The sequence below is a fragment of the Lepidochelys kempii genome, chromosome 21 (assembly GCF_965140265.1).
Source record: "Lepidochelys kempii isolate rLepKem1 chromosome 21, rLepKem1.hap2, whole genome shotgun sequence".
Taxonomy (NCBI): domain Eukaryota; kingdom Metazoa; phylum Chordata; order Testudines; family Cheloniidae; genus Lepidochelys; species Lepidochelys kempii.
Genome location: NC_133276.1, coordinates 87281 through 108536, shown reverse-complemented (window position 1 = coordinate 108536; position 21256 = coordinate 87281). Strand labels below are relative to the sequence as shown.

Genomic DNA, 21256 nt, shown 5'->3' with positions numbered 1-21256 from the left:
TCATACTCACACACACAACAGGACACACAACACGCCACACTTTTCACAACACGTCACACATGCCACCCTTTTCACAACACGTCACACAACATGTCACAGACACACAGTGGCACACATGACACAAATCATACACACCACGACACGCCTCACACGATACAAAATGGCACACAGACACACAAAACACACAAGACACAACACCGACACACACACATGCAACATGACACAAACACATCACACACACACAAACACACACAAGATGGCAGAACACAACACACACACGACACCTCACGAGTCGCACATTGCATGTGGCACACACAGCACGTCGCATGTTGTATGTCACACACACAAAACATGTTGCGTACAACACGTGGCATGTCGCACACATGTCGCACGTCACCCACAAAATGTGACATGTCGCACGTCGCACACACAACACGTGGCACATTGCAACCCGGACCCAACACGTGGCACATCGCACACACAGCACACTGTGCGCCGCACGTTGTCCACAGCACGTCACATGTCGTATGTCATGCGCAGATACAGCACATTGCACTTCGCACGCACACGCAGCACGTCACACACACAAACCCCACACACAACCCGTCTTACACACAAGACGTCACACAAAACTGGACACACAACACGTCACATAAAAGGGGACACACAAAACAGCACACACAACACGTCACACGACACACAAAACGGGACACACAACACATCACATAAGACGGGACACACAAAACAACACACACACACACAACACGTCACACGACACACAATGGCACACAACATGTCACACGACACACAAAACTTCACACACAGACACTAGACGACACACAACACATGGACAAGACGACCCCCACACACATGACACGACACAACACTCGAGATACACAACAGACAACACGTCACACGACACACACACAACAGACAACACGTCACACCCACAGAACGCTACACACAGAAAGGCACACAAGACAACACACACAACACAACACACATGTCAGGCACAACAGGACAGACAAAGGCACACAACAACACACACACAACAGGGGACACAACACGTCAGACACACACAACAGGACACACAAAACATCACACCCACAACACCAACACACACACACACAGAGAACACGACCCACAACACGTCACACACACAGAGAACACGACACTGGCACAGACACACGACACACAGACACACACAGAACACATCACACAACCCGCCTCACACAATCACACACACACAACACGTCACACACACAACACACAGACACACGCACAACGACACACAACACGTCATACACACACGCTGGACGACGCACACACTACAGCCACACAACCCGTCACACACACACATAACACGGGGGCTGGACTGTCGGTGGGGGGGATTAAAAAATGACCCCCGCAGTCACTCCCTGTGCCGGGTTTCTGCCCCCCCGCTTAGCCCCCGCTCCCCTGTCCCCGCTTCCAGCTGTTTGACCCCCCACGCTCCGCACAGTCAGTGTCTGCCCCCTGCCCAGATTCCGCCCCCCGCCCCGCAGGGGAGTTTCGGGCCAAGTCAGGGCAGAGTGAGGGCGCAGCGGCTTCAGCAGATAGTACTGAGCATGCGCCCTCCGTGCTCAATGTGCATGTTCAGTCCAAGCCAGCACGCGCGGGGGCCCATCGCCGGCAAACCCGCCTCCCGGGTCTGACCCTTGTCACGGCGTCTGATAGGCCAGGTGCGGAGGGGTCTGTATGAAGGGGGCGGTCTGTACGAGCTGGGCCTGAGAGTTCAGCAGCGCCCCAGAGCAGGCTGGGAGATGTAGTTCCTGACGCACCTCAGACTGGAAATGACGTTGCCCGAACCGACGGGCGGAGGCCGTTAACGGTGCGCGTGAGGGCGCCCCACTCGCTGATTGGCGGAGAGACCACAGGGTCAGCCGCGCAGAGAGAGACTCCCGGAGCCGGGGGAGGGGCAGATGGTGAGAAGCAGGGGATCGGGGGGGGCTGGAAAATCAGCCGGGGGGGGCAGAGGGTGTGAAGGGCGGGTTAGGTGGGGGGGTGGAAAACTGTTGCTGTGAATCCCTCTCAGCACATGGGGAGCGAGGTTCGATTCCCCGCTGCAATCCGTTTAAAAGGAGTCTGGTCCCCTTCTGCCTGAGCCACGTTTCTGGTCTCGCTGAGACGCGTGTTGATCCGGAGTCACTGCAAGGCAGAACAGGGAGTGACTCCAAATTAACATGGGGGGCAGATACGATATGGGTGTGTCCCTCTGGGGAGGGGGTTTCAGTTGTTGCGAAAGGGGGGAAAGTTACTCAGTTTCTCTTTCTCTGCTCAGGATATTGGGGTGAGCTTCCTGGTTCAGACGCTGCTGCCTCAACTGTGATCTGGGAGCCCAGGCTGAGCAGCTGCTGCTCTCCCAGCGGGATCGGGGCTGGGGAGTGACCGTGAGTAAAGCTTCCTCTGTGCCCAGCCAAGGTGAGGATTTTCTCCAGCTGTAATTAGCCCCATAGGTCAACCCAAGGCTCTGCCCACAACAACATCTGAGCCAGAGACTCCAGGTGATTGATAGAGACCTCAGGGAACGTGCAGGGAATGGGCATGAAAGTGACTCTGCACAAACAGCCCCTCCTCACCCCATGTCTCTCCTCCCTTCAGCAGTTGCAGGAGCTGATCCAGCGACAGGAGAGCGAACCCCCAGGATTGGCTGCCAGCCAGAGACAGGGGAAGGGAGACACAAGGAGAGAGAGAGAGAGAGAAAAGGGCAGTGGGAGAAATAATTGGGGGGAGAGATTACCAGATTTCTGACAGGCCCATGCACACTTATTGCCGCATCCCTGGGCAGATTCACTTTGCTATGAACAAGGTGAGGTGCAGGGGGAGGAAAAACCAGCTCCTGACTCTCCCTGTACCCCCTGCTGTAGGAGTGTGCTGCCCTTGGGACAATGTCAGGGGGAATCCCCCAATGTCACTCCTTTTGTTCTGCTCTTCTCTCCCATTCGGTTCCCAGACTTTGTTACTGGGAGGGTTTCAAAATGTCTCGGTGGTTTAGTGCTAGTGAGTGGGGCCGGTCAGTGCTGTAATCAAGTGACCAAACATTTCCCCAGCATAGAATCGTAGAACGGTAGGGCTGGAATGAACCATGAGAGGGCATCTAGTCCAGCCCCAGCGCTGCAGTGTTTGTCCAACCTGTCCTTAAAAACCTCCAATGATGGGGATTCCACCACCTCTCTTGCTAGTCTATTCCAGTGCTTAATTATATTTTTTTCACAATTGAGTCACGTGGTTGACTCAGATTCAATTTGTGATCCACTATAACCCCCGATCATTTTCAGTAGTACTACCTCGTAACCAGCTATTACCCGCTTCGTAGTTGTGCATTTGGTTTTCCTTCCCTAAGTCTAGTACTTTGCACTCGTCTTTATTGAATTTCATCTCATTCATTCAGCCCACTTCTCCAATTTGTAAATGTTACCTTGAATTCTAATCCTGTCCTCCAATGTGCTTGCAACTGCTATTATCTGCATATTTAAACAGCATGCTCTCCAGTGAGTTTTCCAAGTAATTAGTGAAAATATTGAATATATCGGATCCAGGACTGGCCCCTGGACACCCCAATGCATACATCCTCTCAGTTGGATAGCGAACCACTAATGATTCTTATCTGAGTACAGCCTTTCAACAACATTTTCACCCATTTTATAGCTCTTTCATGTACACCACATTTCCCTTGTTCACTATGAGAATGTCATGGGGGCCTGTGTCAAAAGCCTGACTAAAATCAAGATATGTCGTGTCTACAGTGTCCAGTATCCCTGTGAAAGCAGAACATTAGATTGACTTGGCATTATTTGTTTTTGCAAATCCATGCTGGCTCGGCTAATTCCTTGAGTGCCCTAAAATGAATTTTATGGCTGACTTTAACATATCTAACGTGTACATATTTTTAACTTGTTCTTTCCCTATTGTGGTTTCTGTTTCTTTCTCCTGTTGGTTAATAATAATTAAGACCCTACCTGAATCACAGGATGATCTTCAAATAATTGCAGCTGAGTTTAAAGGAGGCTTGGAAAATTGCAGAAAAGTAATAATGGACCTTTATTAAATGCTGTAATTTGGAAAAGCCACAGCAGACCTATATGTTTAAGAAAAATCTGCTGGAATAATATAAACAATCAACTATTACATTACGCCTGTGAATTTTTTTGGTAACCAGACAATTTGGTGCAGCTACAGGGCCATAACTAGGGTGGGGTGAGTGGGACAGAAACCAAGGGTACAAAGTGGAGCTGGGGAGTAGAAAAATGGGGCAGAAAAATGAGTGCGGACATTTGCGTCACAGACCATGAAATCTGGTCTCCGGCTGCCCAGCTCTGAAGGCAGAGTGGAAAGCAGCAGCTGCCGACAGGTTGCCTAGCTCTGAAGGCAGCGCTGCCACAGAACAGAAGTAAGGGTGGCAGTTCTAAGCCACCCCTACTTCTCTGCCTTCAGAGCTGGGCACCGGCCAGCATGCACCGCTCTCTCACCACCCAGCTCCAGGCAGTGCCGCTGCCAGCATCAGCTCAGGAGTAAGGTTTCAGAGTAGCAGCCATGTTAGTCTGTATTCGCAAAAAGAAAAGGAATGTTATAATTCTTGACGTCTGATTTGTGTCCATTTATTCTTTTACGTAGAGACTGTCCAGTTTGACCAATGTACATGGCAGAGGGGCATTGTTGGCACATGATGGCATATATCACATTGGTAGATGTGCAGGTGAACGAACCTCTGATAGTGTGGCTGATGTGATTAGGCCCTGTGATGGTGTCCCCTGTATAGCTATGTGGACACAGTTGACAAATTTCAAAAACCAGTTGGAGAACACTTCAATCTGTCTGGTCACTCGATTACAGACCTAAAAGTGGCAATACTTAAACAAAAAAACTTCAGAAACAGACTCCAACGAGAGACTGCTAAATTGAATTAATTTGCAAACTGGATACAATTAACTGAGGCTTGAAAAGAGACTGGGAGTGAATGGCTCATTACACAAAGTAAAACTATTTCCCCATTGTTTATCCCCCCTGCCTCCCCCCACTGTTCCTGTTCTTGTCAACTGCTGGAAATGGCGGAGCCTGATTATCACTACAAAAGGTCCGTCCCCGTCCCCCCCGCCTTCCTGCTGGTAATAGCTCATCTTAAGTGATCACTCTGGTTACAGTGTGTATGGTAACACCCATTGTTTCATGTTCTCTATGTATATAAATCTCCCCACTGTATTTTCCACTGAATGCATCCGATGAAGTGAGCTGTAGCTCACGAAAGCTTATGCTCAAATAAATTTGTTAGTCTCTAAGGTGCCACAAGTACTCCTTTTCTTTTTTCAGGAGTAAGGGTGGCAATACCATGGTAGGCTTGCAACCCCCTTTTGGGTCTGGGCCCCTAGTTTGAGAAACGCTGTGGAGAAATAACACTTTTTCATGAACATAAGAATGGCCATACTGGGTCAGACCAAAGGTCCATCCAGCCCAGTATCCTGTCTACCGACAGTGGCCAATGCCAGGTGCTCCAGAGGGAGTGAACCTAACAGGTAATGATCAAGTGATCTCTCTCCTGCCATCCATCACTCCCTCTGACAAACAGAAGCGAGGGACACAATTCCTTACCCATCCTGGCTAATAGCCATTAATGGACTTAGCCTCCATGAATTTATCCAGTTCTCTTTTAAACCCTGTTATAGTCCTAGCCTTCACAACCTCCTCAGGCAAGGAGTTCCACAGGTTGACTGCGCTGTGTGAAGAAGAACTTCCTTTTATTTGTTTTAAGCCTGCTGCCCATTAATTTCATTCTTGTATTTTGGGAACAAGTAAATAACTTTTCCTTATTCATCTGAGAAGTGAGCTGTAGCTCACGAAAGCTTATGCTCTAATAAATTTGTTAGTCTCTAAGGTGCCACAAATACTCCTTTTCTTTTTACGGATACAGACTAACACAGCTGCTACTCTGAAACTTTTCCTTATTCACTTTCTCCACACGACTGATGATTTTATATACATCTATTATATCCCTCCTTAGTCTCCTCTTTTCCAAGCTGAAAAGTCCTAGCCTCTTTAATCTCTCGTCATACGGGACCTGTTCCAAACCCCTAATCATTTTAATTGCCCTTCTTTGAACCTTTTCTAAGGCCAGTATATCTTTATTGAGATGAGGAGTCCATATCTGTACACAGTATTCCAGATGTGGGCACTCCGTGGATTTATGTAAGGGCAATAAGATATTCTCCGTCTTATTCTCTATCTGTTTTTTAATGATTCTTAACATCCTGTTTGCTTTTTTGACTGCCACTGCACACTGTGTGGATGTCTTCAGAGAACTATCCACGATGACTCCAAGATCTCTTTCCTGATTAGTTGTAGCTAAATTAGCCCCCATCATATTGTGTATATAGTTGGGGTTATTTTTTCCAATGTGCGTTACTTTACATTTATCCACTTTAAATTGTTGCCCAATCACTTAGTTTTGTGAGATCTTTTTGAAGTTCTTCACAGTCTGCTTTGGTGTTTAGTATCCTCTGCAAACTTTGCCACCTCACTGTTTGCCCCTTGCTCCAGATCATTTAAGAATAAGTTGAATAGGATTGGTCCTAGGACTGACCCTTGGGGAACACCACTAGTTACCCCTCTCCATTCTGAAAATTTACCATTTATTTCTACCCTTTTTTCCCTGTCTTTCAGCCAGTTCTCAATCCAAGAAAGGATCTTCCCTCTTATCCCATGATGACTTAATTTATGCAAGAGCCTTTGGTGAGGGACCTTGTCAAAAGCTTTCTGGAAATCTAGGTACACTATGTCCACTGGATCCCCCTTGTCCACATGTTTGTTGACCACTTCAAAGAACTCTAGTAGATTACATGATTTCCCTTTACAGAAACCATGTTGACTCTTGCCCAACAATTTATGTTCTTCTATGTGTCTGACAATTTTATTCTTTACTATTGTTTCAACTAATTTGCCCGGTACAGACGTTCGACTTACAGGTCTGTAATTGCCATGATCGCCTCTAGAGTCCTTTTTAAATATTGGCGTTACATTAGCTATCTTCCAGTCACTGGGTGCAGAAGCTGATTTGAAGGACAGATTACAAACCATAGTTAATGGTTCTGGAATTTCACATAGGAGTTCTTTCAGAACTCTTGGGTGAATGCCATCTGGTCCCAGTGACTTGTTACAGTTAAGTTGATCAGTTAATTCCAAAACCTCCTCTAGTGACACTTCAATCTGTGACAATTCCTCAGATTTGTCACCTACAAAAGAAGGCTCAGGTTTGCGAAACTCCCTAACATCCTCAGCGGTGAAGACTGAATCAAAGAATTCATTTAGTTTCTCCGCAATGACTTTATCATCCTTAAGTGCTCCTTTTGTATCTCGATGTCCAGGGGCCCCACTGGTCGTTTAGCAGGCTTCCTGCTTCTGATGTACTTAAAAAACATTTTGTTACCTTTTGAGCTTTTGGCTAGCTGTTCTTCAAACTCCTTTTTGGCTTTTCTTATTACTTTTTACACTTAATTTGGCAGTGTTTATGCTCCCTTCTATTTACCTCACTAGGATTTGCCTTCTGCTTTTTAAAAGATGCCTTTTTATCTCTCGCTGCTTCTTTTACATAGTTGTTAATCCACGGTGGCTCTTTTTTTTTTAGTTTTTTTGTTATGTTTTTTATTTTGGGGTATACATTTAAGTTGGACCTCTATTATGGTGTCTTTGAAAAGTGTCCATATAGCTTGCAGGGATTTCACTCTAGTCACTGTACCTTTTAATTTCTGTTTAACTAACCCCCTCATTTTTTCATAGTTCCCCTTTCTGAAATTAAATGCCACAGTATTGGGCTGCTGCGGTGTTCTTCCCACCACCGGAATGTTGTTATATTATGATCACTATTTCCAAGCGGTCCTGTTATAGTTACCTCTTGGACCAGATCCTGTGCTCCACTCAGGACTATATCGAGAGTTGCCTCTCCCCTTGTGGGTTCCTGTACCAGCTGCTCCAAGAAGCAGTCACAAGAAATTTTGTCTCTGCATTTCTTCCTGAGGTGACATGTACCCAGTCAATATGGGGAGAATTGAAATCCCCACCATTATTGAGTTCTTTATTTTCATAGCCTCTCTAATCTCCCTTAGCATTTCATCGTCACTATCACTGCCCTGGTCAGGTGGTCAATAATAGATACCTACTCTTATATTCTTATTAGAGCATGGAATTAGTATCCATAGAGATTCTATGGAACATGTGGTTTCATTTAAGATTTTTACTTCATTTGATTCTACATTTTCTTTAACATACAGTGCCGCTCTTTCCCTCCCTCCCGAGTACGACCTGCTTTGTCCGTCCAATATATTTTGTACCCCGGAATGATTGTGTCCCATTGATTTGTCCTCACTCCACCAGGTTTCTGTGATGCCTATTGTATCAATATCCTTCTTTAACACGAGATGCTCTAATTCACCCATCTTATTGTTTAGACTTCTAGTGTTTGTGTACAAGCACTTGAAAAACTTATCACTGTTTATTTGTCTGCCCTTTTTTGATGTCAGATTCTTTTATATGTGAATGCTTCTCGTCTGATCTGACCCCTACTTTATCCTCTTCCATCCTCTCCTCCTGACTAAAAACTAGAGAATCTCTATCACTCGACTCTCCTCTAAGAGAAGTCTCTGTCCAATCCACGTGCACCTCTGGAGCCATCGGCTTTCCCCATCTCTTAATTTAAAAACTGCTCTACAGCCTTTTTAAAGTTTAGTGCCAGCAGCAGTCTGGTTCCACTTCGGTTTAGGTGGAGCCCATCCTTCCTTTGTAGGCTCCCCCTATCCCAAAAGTTTCCCCAGTTCCTAATAAATCTAATCCCCTCCTCTCTACACTATCGTCTCATCCACGCATTGAGACTCTGAAGCTCTGCCTGCCTACCTGGCCCTGCACGTGGAACTGGAAGCATTTCTGAGAATGCCACCATAGAGATCCTGGATTTCAGTCTCTTTCCTAGCTGCCTAAATTTGGCCTCCAGGACGTCTCGCCTACCCTTCCGTATGTCATTGGTACCTACATGTACCAAGACCACCGGGTCCTCTCCAGCACTACACACAAGTCTAATCTAGATGCTTTGAGAGATCCACAACCTTCGCACCAGGCAGGCAAGTCACCATACCGTTCTCCTGGTCATCACAAACCCAGCTGTCTATGTTTCTAATGATCGAATCTCCCATTACTAACACCTGCCTTTTCTTGATGACTGGAGTTCCTTCCCACGGCGAGGCAACCTCAGTGCAAGAGGATACCCCAACACTATCTGGGAGGAGGGTCCCAACTGTGGGAAGGTTTCCCTCTGCTCCTGTTGACTGCTCCTTCCTTGGGCCTTTCATCCTCCTCAGCAGCACAGAGGCTGTCTGACCAGAGGTGGGACAAATGTACAGTGTCCCGGAAAGCCTCATTAACATACCTCTCTGTCTCCCTTAGCTCCTCCAGTTCCGCCACCCTGGCCTCCAAAGCCTGTACGCGGTCTCTGAGGGCCAGGAGCTCCTTGCACTGAATGCACACATACGCCACCTGCCCACCTGGGTAGCATATGGGTTACTCACTACATAAGTAGCACATTTTTGCTGGTGTGTAACACATCCATGAAGTTCACTATTTATGCCATGACCAACCCTTGAAAACTGTTTGATTCCCCCTCTCCCCTCCCCCATGATTTAAGTAGTATCCTACTTATTGCCTTCTATGTCCCTTGTTGTCAGACGCTACCAGTGTAGTGCTCTGCTCTTGTTCGATGATGATAACAGTCGGCCGTGTGTGTTTGTGTTCCCTCTGTGTGCTGCCCCGGCTCTGCTCAAATAGCTGACACAGCAGACCCTGAGAGAACCCCCAATGACCACAGATTCTGATAAGGCATGAAGGCACCCAGCCAGGTTGATTGTCAAATGAAGCACAGTAATTTCCCGCAGACTCTATAGGACATACTACGAATATGTGCCCCCTGACATTGACCAGCTTAGTCAGTGGCAGGACTCTCCACTGCCCCCTAGGCCGGACAAAGATGTCCACTCAGGGATGCATTCTTATGCACAGGTACAAGCAGGTTACACATCGCTCCTGACACAGTGAGGTACAGTCCCTCAACGCATTAGGATGCTGCCTCGCCCCGGTGCGTGTTCGTTCGAACAAACAAGTCTATCCATCATATTGTCCTTTTGACCCTGTCTTTAGGATGGGTCTGCCTGTTCCTTATTATCTCTGTGGAATGTTCTAGTACAGGGGGTTCTGGTGCCATCCTGGCACATGTACATATTATTAGTGTTTATATGTGTTTACGTGCTTTTAGCAGCTTCTCCTTGCCAATTTCTGTGAGCAGAGCCTGCCTCTAACTCACAGCACAACTTTGCTTCATGTTAGCGAGGTCTTGACCATTCCTTTAGTTCAGGCCTTAGGCCTCAAACCTGGCCTCTGATACAAGGATTTGTGTGTCAGGGACCCATCTTACTACATCCCTTGCTAGGTGTAACTTATTTTGAGAGTTAATCTTTCTGATTTTGTCCCCACATGCTCACGGTGCTCAATGAGAGTGTGTGTGTGTGTGTGTGTGTGTGTTCGGTGGCGGGGAGGAACAGTAACAGAAAATGTGGAAATGGCAGAAGTGCTAAATAGCTTTTGTTTCAGTGTTCATCCAAAAGTTTAGTAGCAATTGGACATCTAACTTAATGAATGCCAATGAAAATGAGGTAGGGACAGAGGCTAAAATAGGGAAAGAACAAGTTAAAAATTACTTGGGTTGGATGTCTTCAAGTCACCAGGGCCTGATGAAATGCACCCTAGAATGCTGAAGGAGCTGACTGAGGAGATATCTGAGCCATTAGCGATTATCTTCAAAAAGTCATGGAAGATGGGAGAGGTTCCAGAGAACTGAAAAAGGGCAAATCTAGTGCCCATCTATAAAAAGGGGAGTAAGGACAATCCGGGGAATTACAGACCAATCAGCTTATTTTAATTCCCCGGAAAGATAATGGAACAAACAAATAAGCAATCAGTTAGCAAACATCTAGGCGATGATAAGTAACAGCATGGATTTGTCAAGAGCAAATCATGTCAAACCACCCTAAAAGCTTTTTTTTTTTTTTTTTGACAGGGTAACAAGCTTGTGGATAGATTGGAAGCGGTAGATGTGGTGTATCTTGACTTTAGTAAGGCTTTTGATACTGTCTTGCATGACCTTCTCATAAACAAACTAGAAAAAAAACCCTGAGATTGAAGTACTATTGGGGGGGTGCATAGCTGGTTGGAAAACTTTCCCCAGAGAGTAGTTATCAGTGGTTCACAGTCAAGCTGGAAGGGCATATCAAGTGGGGTCCCACCAAGATCAGTTCTGGGTCCGGTTCTGTTCAATATCTTCATCAGTGATTTAGATAACGGCATAGCGAATACACTTATAAAGTTTGTGGACGACACCAAGCTGGGAGGGGTTGGAAATGCTTTGGAAGATAGGATTAAAATTCAAAATGATCTGGACAAAATGGTCTGAAGTAAATAGGATGAAATTTAATAAGGACCAGTACAAAGTACTCCACTTAGGAAGGAACAATCAGTTGCACACACACAAAATAGGAAATGACTGCCTAGGGAGGAGAACTGTGGAAAGAGATCTGGGGGGTCATAGTGGATCAGAAGCTAAATGAGAGTCAAAAGTGTAACCCTGTTGTAAAAGAAGCTTACTATTCTTTCTGTCTTTCCTTCCCATTGGGATAGTTTGCTGTTTCTCATAGACAGCATTAACGGAGCAACGGCCAGCTCTCCTGAGCATTAGTCTTCTTAGAATCTTATTCCCATGGGACTTCACTGTGACAGGTTTGGGTCGTTTGGGGTGTCACCTGATGTGCTGGGGTGCCACTGAGGCAGCCTATTCTACCAGCCTCGGTGTCCTTTACCTGGCTGGGTTAGGCTCACAAGCCTCTTCCAGCCAAGCACATGGGCAGGGCCATGCCCAGCTGCACAGAAAGACTGAGATCCACTCTGGAAATACTCAGCCTTAGGGGCTTGCCCCAGCACTCTGGTGCCCACTCCCTTTAAGCTGTACAGACTCAAAGGTTTTATGAAATTTGCCCCCTCTCTCAATGTGGAGGGATATATGCACAATTTCTTGCCCCCTGTAGGTAGAAATGACATAAACTGGGTTAAATTATAAAAAAGAATAAGTTTATTAACTACAAAAGGTGAATTTTAAGTGAATATAAGAGAGAGAACAAATCAGATTACTGACCAAATAAAGCAAAATACGCAAGCTACGCTCAATATACTTAAAAAACAGGTTACACAATGTAATTTCTTACTCTAAATGTTATTTTAGGCGTATCGTAGGTGTGTATCATTTTTGTAATTGAAGTTATGAATATTGGCTCTGTACTGTCTGTAGTTCAAACTTGTGCTATGCTTCTGGGTGACACCACAGAGAAGTTGGTGTCAGCTCTACCTAGCCTGCTTGATGGCCCATTAAGGACCATCAGCTATACAACTGACCTACTGAGAGAAGGCAGACATGCCTTGGGACTCAGCAAGATATGCAGGGACATGCCTATGGACAGAACTCTGAGGTGTTTCCGTGCCATGTGATGGACAGCTTGTCTTTGGAACAAAGAAAGGAAGACCACATTTCAAGAGAATATAAAAAACTGCTGCAGCTCCTCCATCTTGTCTTCAGTCCTGCTTCTTACCTCTGGAGGGACTTTGCTACACTGAAGCTTTGAACCAAGGACTGAAAGACCCATCCGAGCTGTGGATGTACTCCAGAGACTTGATTTGAACCTGCAGTTTATTCTATCGTTGCTCCAAGCCTGAACCAAGAACTTTGCCGTTACTGTATGTCATTGATTCCATTTAACCAATTCTAGCTCTCATCTCTATCTTTTTCCTTTTATGAATAAATCTTTAGATTTTAGATTCTAAAAGATTGGCAACAGCATGATTTGTGGGTAAGATCTAACTTGTTTATTGACCTGGGTCTGGGGTTTGGTCCTTTGGGATCGAGAAAACCTTTTTTCTTTTACTGGGATATTGGTTTTCATAACAATTTGTCCCCATAACGAGTGGCACTGGTGGTGATATTGGGAAACTGGAGTGTCTAAGGGAATTGCCTGTGTGACGTGTGGTTAGCCAGTGGGGTAAAACCAAAATCTTCTCTGTTTGGCTAGTTTGGTTTGCCTTGGGCTGTAACTGCCCTGCTTGAAGCAATTTGTCCTGAATTGGCACTCTCAGTTGGGTCCCTCCAGAACCAGCGTCGTTACAGCCCGTCCCTCCGGTTACTACATCCCATCTTCTGAAGCAAACAGATGTCCCCAACACATTCCAAGAACTTATTGGACACTTTGAGTTTGTTTTGAATTCCTTTTCTAACAGGTGTCTGGGAAGTTAAAGTCCCCTCCCCATTACTAATAGTGTTTTGAATATTTCTGTTATTTGCATGGTAGAGTCGAGATCATCAGTCTGCGGGGAAAGAGCCAGGGGGAATTGTGATGTGACGTTACTGTCCTGTTCTGATACGTCCCCTTCTTGCCCTGACAGACTGCAGCGTTATGTCCCGTCCTTCCAGGAACCAGGAAAAGGAAATGGCTGCCATGGATCCTGTTCAGGTAGGGGTCATCGGGGAGTTGCTGGTGGGGCTCCTGCTGGCAGGAGAAGGGCAGTAAATACATAGGAGATGGGTGCTTCTGGGGTGGTCGGGGAGGTGGGAGGGGCAAAGAAATACACAGGGTGGAGAAAGGCAGGGAGACAGGGTGTGACAAACCTGCTGGGATTTGTTTACGGTGGGGCCTAGATTCGAGCAACAGTCCCATGGGGTTTGTGAGTGGAAATTCCCTAATTTGTCAAGCAGAAAACACACATACCCCGGACTGGGCTGGGGAAATGTACCAGACTCCAGTACTGGAGTCTGAACCTACTAGCCAGAGGGCAACCCCCAGTGAGGCCTGGGAAAGACACCCCATCCCTTCCCATCCAACTGCTGGCACTGGGGAGGGGGTTGGGATTCCTACCAGGGGACTGGCTGTCCCTGGACCCTCCTGGGGGCTCTATCTTCTGTATCCACTTCTGACTGGTAGGTGAAGACCCTAGCCATCTCTGTCTGGTAGAAGGGGTTGGGGCTCTCTCTCTTTCTCCCCTCACCCTGATGCCTCCTGGCTGCTCTGATGTGGAGGGGGTGGTTTCCTGCCTGCCTGCCTCCCAGAGATTCCATGTGATTGACCCTCCTCCCCTGTGAATGGTGGGGTTGTCACTAGGCAGCAGGTGCAGAGTTGGGGTCTCTTGCTCTTTCAGGGGCCGGTGACTTTCGAGGAGGTGGCTGTGTATTTCACCGAGGAAGAGTGGGCTCTGCTGGACCCCACTCAGAGAGCCCTCTATGGAGAAGTCATGCAGGAGAACTATGAGAATGTCACCTCGCTGGGTAAGGATTCCTGTCCCCTCGGTTCTTAGAAGGGGAAATGAAGAGTTAAGGTTCACATTGCACCCTCAGTTTTGCCTTGTTTCAGCAACACCCCTACAGGCCAATGACACACAGACTACACTCGACCCTCCCTGCTACAGAACGCTTTGGGAGCAGAGCACAGGCGTAGGACAGCACAAACGCTAACACTGTCTCTTTGCTAAAACAAAACTTGGGGTTAGGTCTGATCTAGGGAACAGAAGCTGCCTACCCCTGGCCTGCACTCAGACACTGAGTCTACAGCACATCTCAGACTTTCATAATGTCACCAACCCTTTATCCTTCCAATGAGGATTCCTTCTGAGTTGTTGCCTTCATTGAGCTCTGGAGACCCCCTAGCATGTACGGCACCAGCCTGTTGACAATCCTTGTGGCAAGAACACGCCCTTGTGCACCTTTATTGACGCTGCCTACACCACTCAGCACTGAAATGAGGACTATCTGTTCCTTCCAGTTTCACGTGCACCTCTCTTCAGGTCATAGCTCTGCCAGGCTGCTTCAACTAGTCCCTCCACCATTCATTTAAAGCTACAGCTGGCACAGTGCACGCTACTGGAGTGAATGGGGAGAAATGCTGCTGTTCAAATCTGAGGGACATAAAACACACAGTGGCATGTTCTTAGTCCTTACTTCTTGTTAGGGGCTTATTCCTTCACCCACTTACTTCCCTGGTCTTTTTCGCATGAACAGAGAGCAACAATACCCAAAGTCCAAAGGTGCAAACAATTCAATGTTTATTGGGGTGAACTTCCAGCAAGCATGATTCCAGTTTCCTTCCTTAGTGTCCCCCTTCCCAGCTCTGACATCATAGAGCCTTACCTGTGTCCCTGTTCCCATTCCCCCCCCCTTAGCAAAACATGATTCCAATTTCCCCACCCCTATTCCCTTTTCCCCCACCCACTCACTTCCTGATTGACTGCAGACTATATAGTAAAACTTGAGTTCTGCTTAGCTATATCTTAACCAATCATTTTCCTGAAATTTAACTAACCAATCCTAACATATTGTAACATGATTATTTAACCAATTATATCCCACCAGCTTAATTGGTTTATACCCAGCAAAATTAATTATACAGCAGACAGGAACAATCAGAGAACCAGACAGAGATTATGCAGACAAACAATAGGGAAATGGGGACTACAGTGATGGAACAAAGACAGAAATGAGGATTTCACATCCCAGCTATTGATAAGTGAGATCTTGCCAGACAAGATGCTATCAAACTAAGTTTTCTTTTACGTCTTCAAGGCACTTTCCTTTCTCTGGAGGCGATAGGCATGAGCAGGACAGGATTGTATTCCTAACAGCCCAATAGCACCTTATTTCAATGTGACTAGTTTGGAATGTGAGGGTGTGACCATTTACTTCCCAGCTTATGGCTGCCTCTGCTGCTTAGCCAAAGGCCTTAGCCTAAGAACAGGGCCTCAGACTGTCACAGAAAGAGAAGGCTCTTACACTGGCAGACAGTGATTTTGATTCTTTCTTTTATATCTCTATAACTAGCCAAGTGATAAGAACAGACCTAAATTCTTAGAGTATAGGCCTTTACAGATAGCCCTGAACATCTATATCCTAACACTTCTGTCAATCAATAAATTTTAAGGCCAGGGGAGACTATTAGGTCATCTAGTCTGACCACCTGTGTACCACGGACCGTGGAGTTTCATCCAGTTACCATTGTAGAGCGCTGAATACCTTGTGTTTGATGAGAACATCTTCCAGAAAGGCATCGTGTCCTGACTTGAAGCCTTCAAGAGATGGAAAACTGGCCCCTTCCTTGCGTAGTTGGTTAACCTTTGCCCCACCCTTACTGACCTATTTCCAGTGACGTTTGCCAGCTCCAGAGGTCGGGGGTAAGGGCAGAGTTCAGGTTGCGTTGCAGGGGTGGCGTGCAGTGTTTTCCCCAGGAATTGAAATTAGAGGGGGTGTTAGAATATTCTGGGGGGTAAGGGCTGATGAGGGTTGAGACTGTGAGGGCGAACATGGGCTGTATGGCACCATAGTAAAAACTGAAAAATGTTTCATGACCATTTTATTAGATTTAACTCCTGTTTTAAAATCATCACACAAATTCAAGTTGTCTATTCAGTCCTGCTACAAAGCACTACATCTGTCTTGGTTTCTTGTTGTAATTTTGCACTCTTTGGTGTCATCTTGTGTGTCTGTTACTTCCAGGCCTTCACGATATGCTCATGGTCAGGCAGAAAGCGACTTCTTTCAGAACACAAACTTTGATTCATTGAGGAAAAAGAACGCTCAACTTTAGCTGTTGTGACTGGGAGTAGCAAGAGAAGAATTCCTACTTCTTTTATCCCAGGAAACATAGCACAAAGATGGGGTTGAACCACTAGTGATGAGAAAGAAGTTGAAGTTAAATCTTCATTAATTCATCATATGATATGGCCTTTGCAGTGTGTATAGGAGAGATTAGGGATACACTTTTCCCTGAGCAAAGCTTGTACTCCACCATGTCTTCCAAAGACGTTTGTAGCTCCATCAAATGCACAAGCATCCATCTGTTTGGGGTTCAGTTTACAAGCATTTAACTCTTCTAAGATGTCACAGATGCAGCTGATGAGTCTTCTATAATTTGAACATCTAGAATGCATCGACTGGCCTACCACGGACATCGAGATAACATATGCAATGACCTGATGCCTATTTGCATTGGTGCTTCATCAGCCATGTGTGCACATATTTTGAATATGGTGAGAGAGTTCTTCACTTTTTCAACTGCTGAGTCTTTCACTGTTGCACTGCATGCTTCTAGAGAGTCCGCTGAGTTTTTTCAGAAAGAGAAGTGAGCATTTGCCAGTCTTGTTAATCCTGAAGGTGGACACTGGTTTCAAACAAGTGACAATGCACTTAACACTGGCCTTAAGTTTGTAGTGTGTGGTATCTCTTACTTAAATAGAAAATATGGTGCAACAGCTATGTTGGTTCAAATAAACTGAGTTGTGTCTCAAGCATTCTTAAAAGCCTCATTAAATTCTTCTAAAATGGGCTTTGACAGTAACTGGCTTATAAGGCTTTCTGCATGTTGATGCAGTCCCGAGGCATGGTGTTTTGCAGCCTTTTCATATAGGTTGTCACAATTGGCTTAGCTGATCAGTCTGGCAAACCAGGCTTCTCCACTTTTACTATATAAATCCATGGTATGCCCATATCTTGAATACCTCATGCAGATCTGGTCACCCCATCTCAAAAAAGATATATTGGAATCGGAAAAGGTTCAGAGAAGGGCAACAAAAATGATTAGGAGTATGGAACAGATTCCATGTGAGGAGAGATTAAAAAGACTGGGACTTTTCAGCTTGGAAAAGAGACGACTAAGAGGGGATATGATAGAGGCTTATAAAATCTTGACTGGCGTGGAGAAAATGAATAGGGAAGTGTTATTTATCCCTTCACTTAACACAAGAACCAGGGGTCACCCAATGAAATTAATAGACAGCAAGTTTAAAACAAACACAAGGAAGTATTTCTTCACACAGTGCACAGTCACCTGTGGAACTTTTTGCCAGGGACGTTGTGAAGGCCAAAATTATAACATGGTTCAAAAAAGAACTAGATAAGTTCATGGAGGTTAGGTCCATCGATGGCTATTAGCCAGGATGGGATGCTACACCATGCTCCGAGTGTCCCTACCCTCTGTTTGCCAGAAGCTGGGCGTGGACAACAGGAGATGGATCACTCTATGACTCTCTGAAGCACCTGGAATAGTCACTGTTGGAAGACAGAATACTGGGATAGATGGACGATTGGTCTGACCCAGTACTCCATTCTTATATAAAAAATAATTATTATAATCAAAAAGTTTAGTTCAGAAACTCCCCAGATAATGACCTCTTGAGATAATGACCTTGGCAAATAATGCATTTTAAAAATCTTGGCCTACTAGGAAATGTATATTTATATAAGTTTCCCAGTCATAAATCTAGCATTCTGGAACGAAGTCACTAAAATGTAGTCCAATGCTCTGGCCACTGTTTGTTGTACCACTGGTCATTCTACCACTCTGTCTCCAATGGCCCTGCACTGTCACCTTCTGCCATCTGCCACTGTGACCTCTGTGAGTTGGTCTCTCACGGTTCCGCCAGCTCTCAGTGATTTCAGCTCTTAATGCGGGAACCTTGCTGCTCGTGCAGGCTGGGCTTTCTCTTCTACAGCAGGTCTAAGCACTTCGACCTGATTCTCAATGATTTCAGCTCTAGTGGTCATTTAATAAACCAAAAGACTCTCTATGAAGCCTAATCAGCTCTCTCTCTAAACAGGAGAGAGGGACAGGTCAACTAGTGCCTATAACTCTTAAGCAGAGCCCACACCACCCAAAACACCTGTCCCCACCCTCTCTCTCTTCACTGGGATCTGGCATCCAAACCTCCTGCTTAGGGAGTGCAGTTCAGTTGAGGGTGACCAGTGCTTAATTTGTAATGAAAGAGGTGTCAGGGCTCAAGCAAGTTTGTTACTTTCATAACGGATGTGACAAGCCCAGAGGTCCCAGGGCTCTGAACAGCCGAGCCTGGAGGTGCTGGGGCTCAGTCCTGGCAAGCCCTAGCACAAATTAAGCACTGAGGGAGACCCCCTCAGTCAGGCAGGCTCAGCACAGGTCTGCTGCCCTTTACTCCTACAATGCGGAGAACAATATTTTATGACCCCCACATTGAATACTACAGGGATTTGTAAGCCAACACCAGCCAAAATTGATCAGTTGGGCAGCACAGCTCTGTCTGCTGGATACCTAGGCAGAGTAGGTGTGTTCATGTAAATACAGTCTGGTCCTGAAACCTTTACACCCACCCCTGGCTCATCACTAGCTGTCAGGGGAGAGCTCATTCAGATCTTGCTTACAAATCATAACCTTAAATTATAAGGTAGGCCAACATTGCTGAAACGAATGTGCTGACATTGTCATAAATAATAGCCGTGTGAGGAGGCTAGTCTCTGTTCATATTTTCCAAACCCATTGTGCTTTCTCAGGGACAAGTATTTTCTCATATACTGTGTATGCTTTTAAAGTGCGTATTAATGTTTGAATTTCAATTCAGATTTCCAACCAACAACTAAGTTGGCAACACTGCATGAAACAGGGTGCGGGGGGTCTAGGGAAATCACTGGTGGTGTGTAGTTTAATTCTTCATTTCCTGGTTTTCAGAGGTTTTATTTTTCACCACCATCCACATGCTGGAAGGGCACAAGATAGTGCTAGGCATCCTTAACTCTGCTTAATGTACTTTATGGGCCTTTAATTTCCTTGTTTTTCTGTTTAATGGACTTCTTTGCCACTATAACTGTGTCGACACTACAGTTTTTGCTGCAATTTATGTCGGGTGGGGATGCGATTTTTCACATCGCTAACTGACAGAGCAATGGGCTCAGAGGTAGTTCCAGCACATCAGGGGACAGTCCCAAGGTGGTCTCTCTGACTCATCCTCCTGTGACGGGTTCTGGTGGGGGTAGGAAGGGAAGGATTCAGGGAGTCAGAGATTGTAGCACTTCACTGTGGCTGCTTTTGCTGAAGTCTCTAATCACCTGTCCCTAGGCGAAGCTCAGAACCAGCACTCCATCCCCCTCCTCCTCCTTGACTTGTCAGCTGTCTGACACCACTGACCATGGTCGTCGTCTTGAAATCTGATCTTCCCTTATCCTCTCCTGGTTAGGGTAGGGAGAAGTAGTAACTGGCAGGTTCTGCAGCACGGGATGTTCAGGTTGGATTTTAGGAAAAACTGTCCTACTGTGAGTATAGATAAGTACAGGAATATGTTACCAAGAGAGGTTGTGGAACGCTGGTCATTGGAGATTTTTAAGAAGAGGTTAGACCGATGGTCTGTGTATACTTGGTCCTGCCTCAGGGCTGGAGGGGATGGACTAGCTGACATCTTGAGGTCCTTTTACCCCTGAGTTTCTGTGATTTTATGATTCATTATCCTAGTCCTTCACTTTGACCTTGTCTCCCTCTGGAGAATGGGGGCTTTATTTAGTAGGGGTTTTTTTTAATGAAAAATATGCATGGGTCAGCTTCCCTCTCAGTTTGCTTTGTTAGCCACTGGGTGTGAAGGAATGAATTCCTTTTCTGGGATGGGGATGTAATTCCTGTTGAAGTAACATAGGCCTGTCTCCATTTACATGGAAACACTATCAAGAACTGTCCGCATAGTATGAAGCACACTGGACAATGGAAGTCTCAAAGACTGGACGTTAATGTGTAATGACTGGGTCCGAGGGAAGCAGAAAACGGGAACACAACTACACTGCACTTTGGGACACAGGAACTAGGGTATAAACAGACTGGGCTTCAGTTTGCTGCTCTTTGGGGCAAAAAGACTGAGACAAGGCAACAGAGAGAGAGATGAAATCAAGGAGGCTTTGAAAAAGCCAGGCAGATGAAACTTCCAAAATGAATGTAGAGTTCAGTTTTGCTTTCCCAAACTGACCAAGGGATCTGTAAATCCCGTGTTCCCGTTGCCTAAGCAATGCAGTCTGATTCTGAAAAGCCTCTCTTGTGTTGCTGAAAATACCTGCTGGCTGCAGCACTCCAGGAGAGACCATGTTTATGAGGAATCTGAAATCAGTGGGACTCGCTGAGGTGTCATCATGACACACACAGATGCTGCCTCCAGAATGGCCTGTGTCAGAGTGGTGGAGCTGTGGGGATCGCCCTTTCGAAAAGCAAAGCCTCGGAAGTAGCACCTATTGGGATGTCTGTGCTGCCTCTGGGAGAGACCCTCCCAGCCTGGGTACCCAGACTGGCCTTGGCGGGCTGTATATTATTGCGTATATGTTGCA

At 46.0% G+C, this 21256-nt stretch overlaps 1 protein-coding gene across 1 annotated transcript in view; it reads left to right on the top strand.

The window, feature by feature from the left end:
* Positions 1-1829: 1829 nt before the first annotated feature.
* Positions 1830-21256, top strand: part of LOC140901439 (uncharacterized) — a 28057-nt gene continuing 8630 nt past the window's right edge. The window contains 5 exon segments of the mRNA XM_073320294.1: positions 1830-1964; positions 2321-2460; positions 11126-11180; positions 13552-13619; positions 14302-14428. Of these exon segments, the coding sequence (XP_073176395.1) occupies positions 13563-13619; positions 14302-14428 (184 nt within the window). The 5' untranslated portion in view covers positions 1830-1964; positions 2321-2460; positions 11126-11180; positions 13552-13562.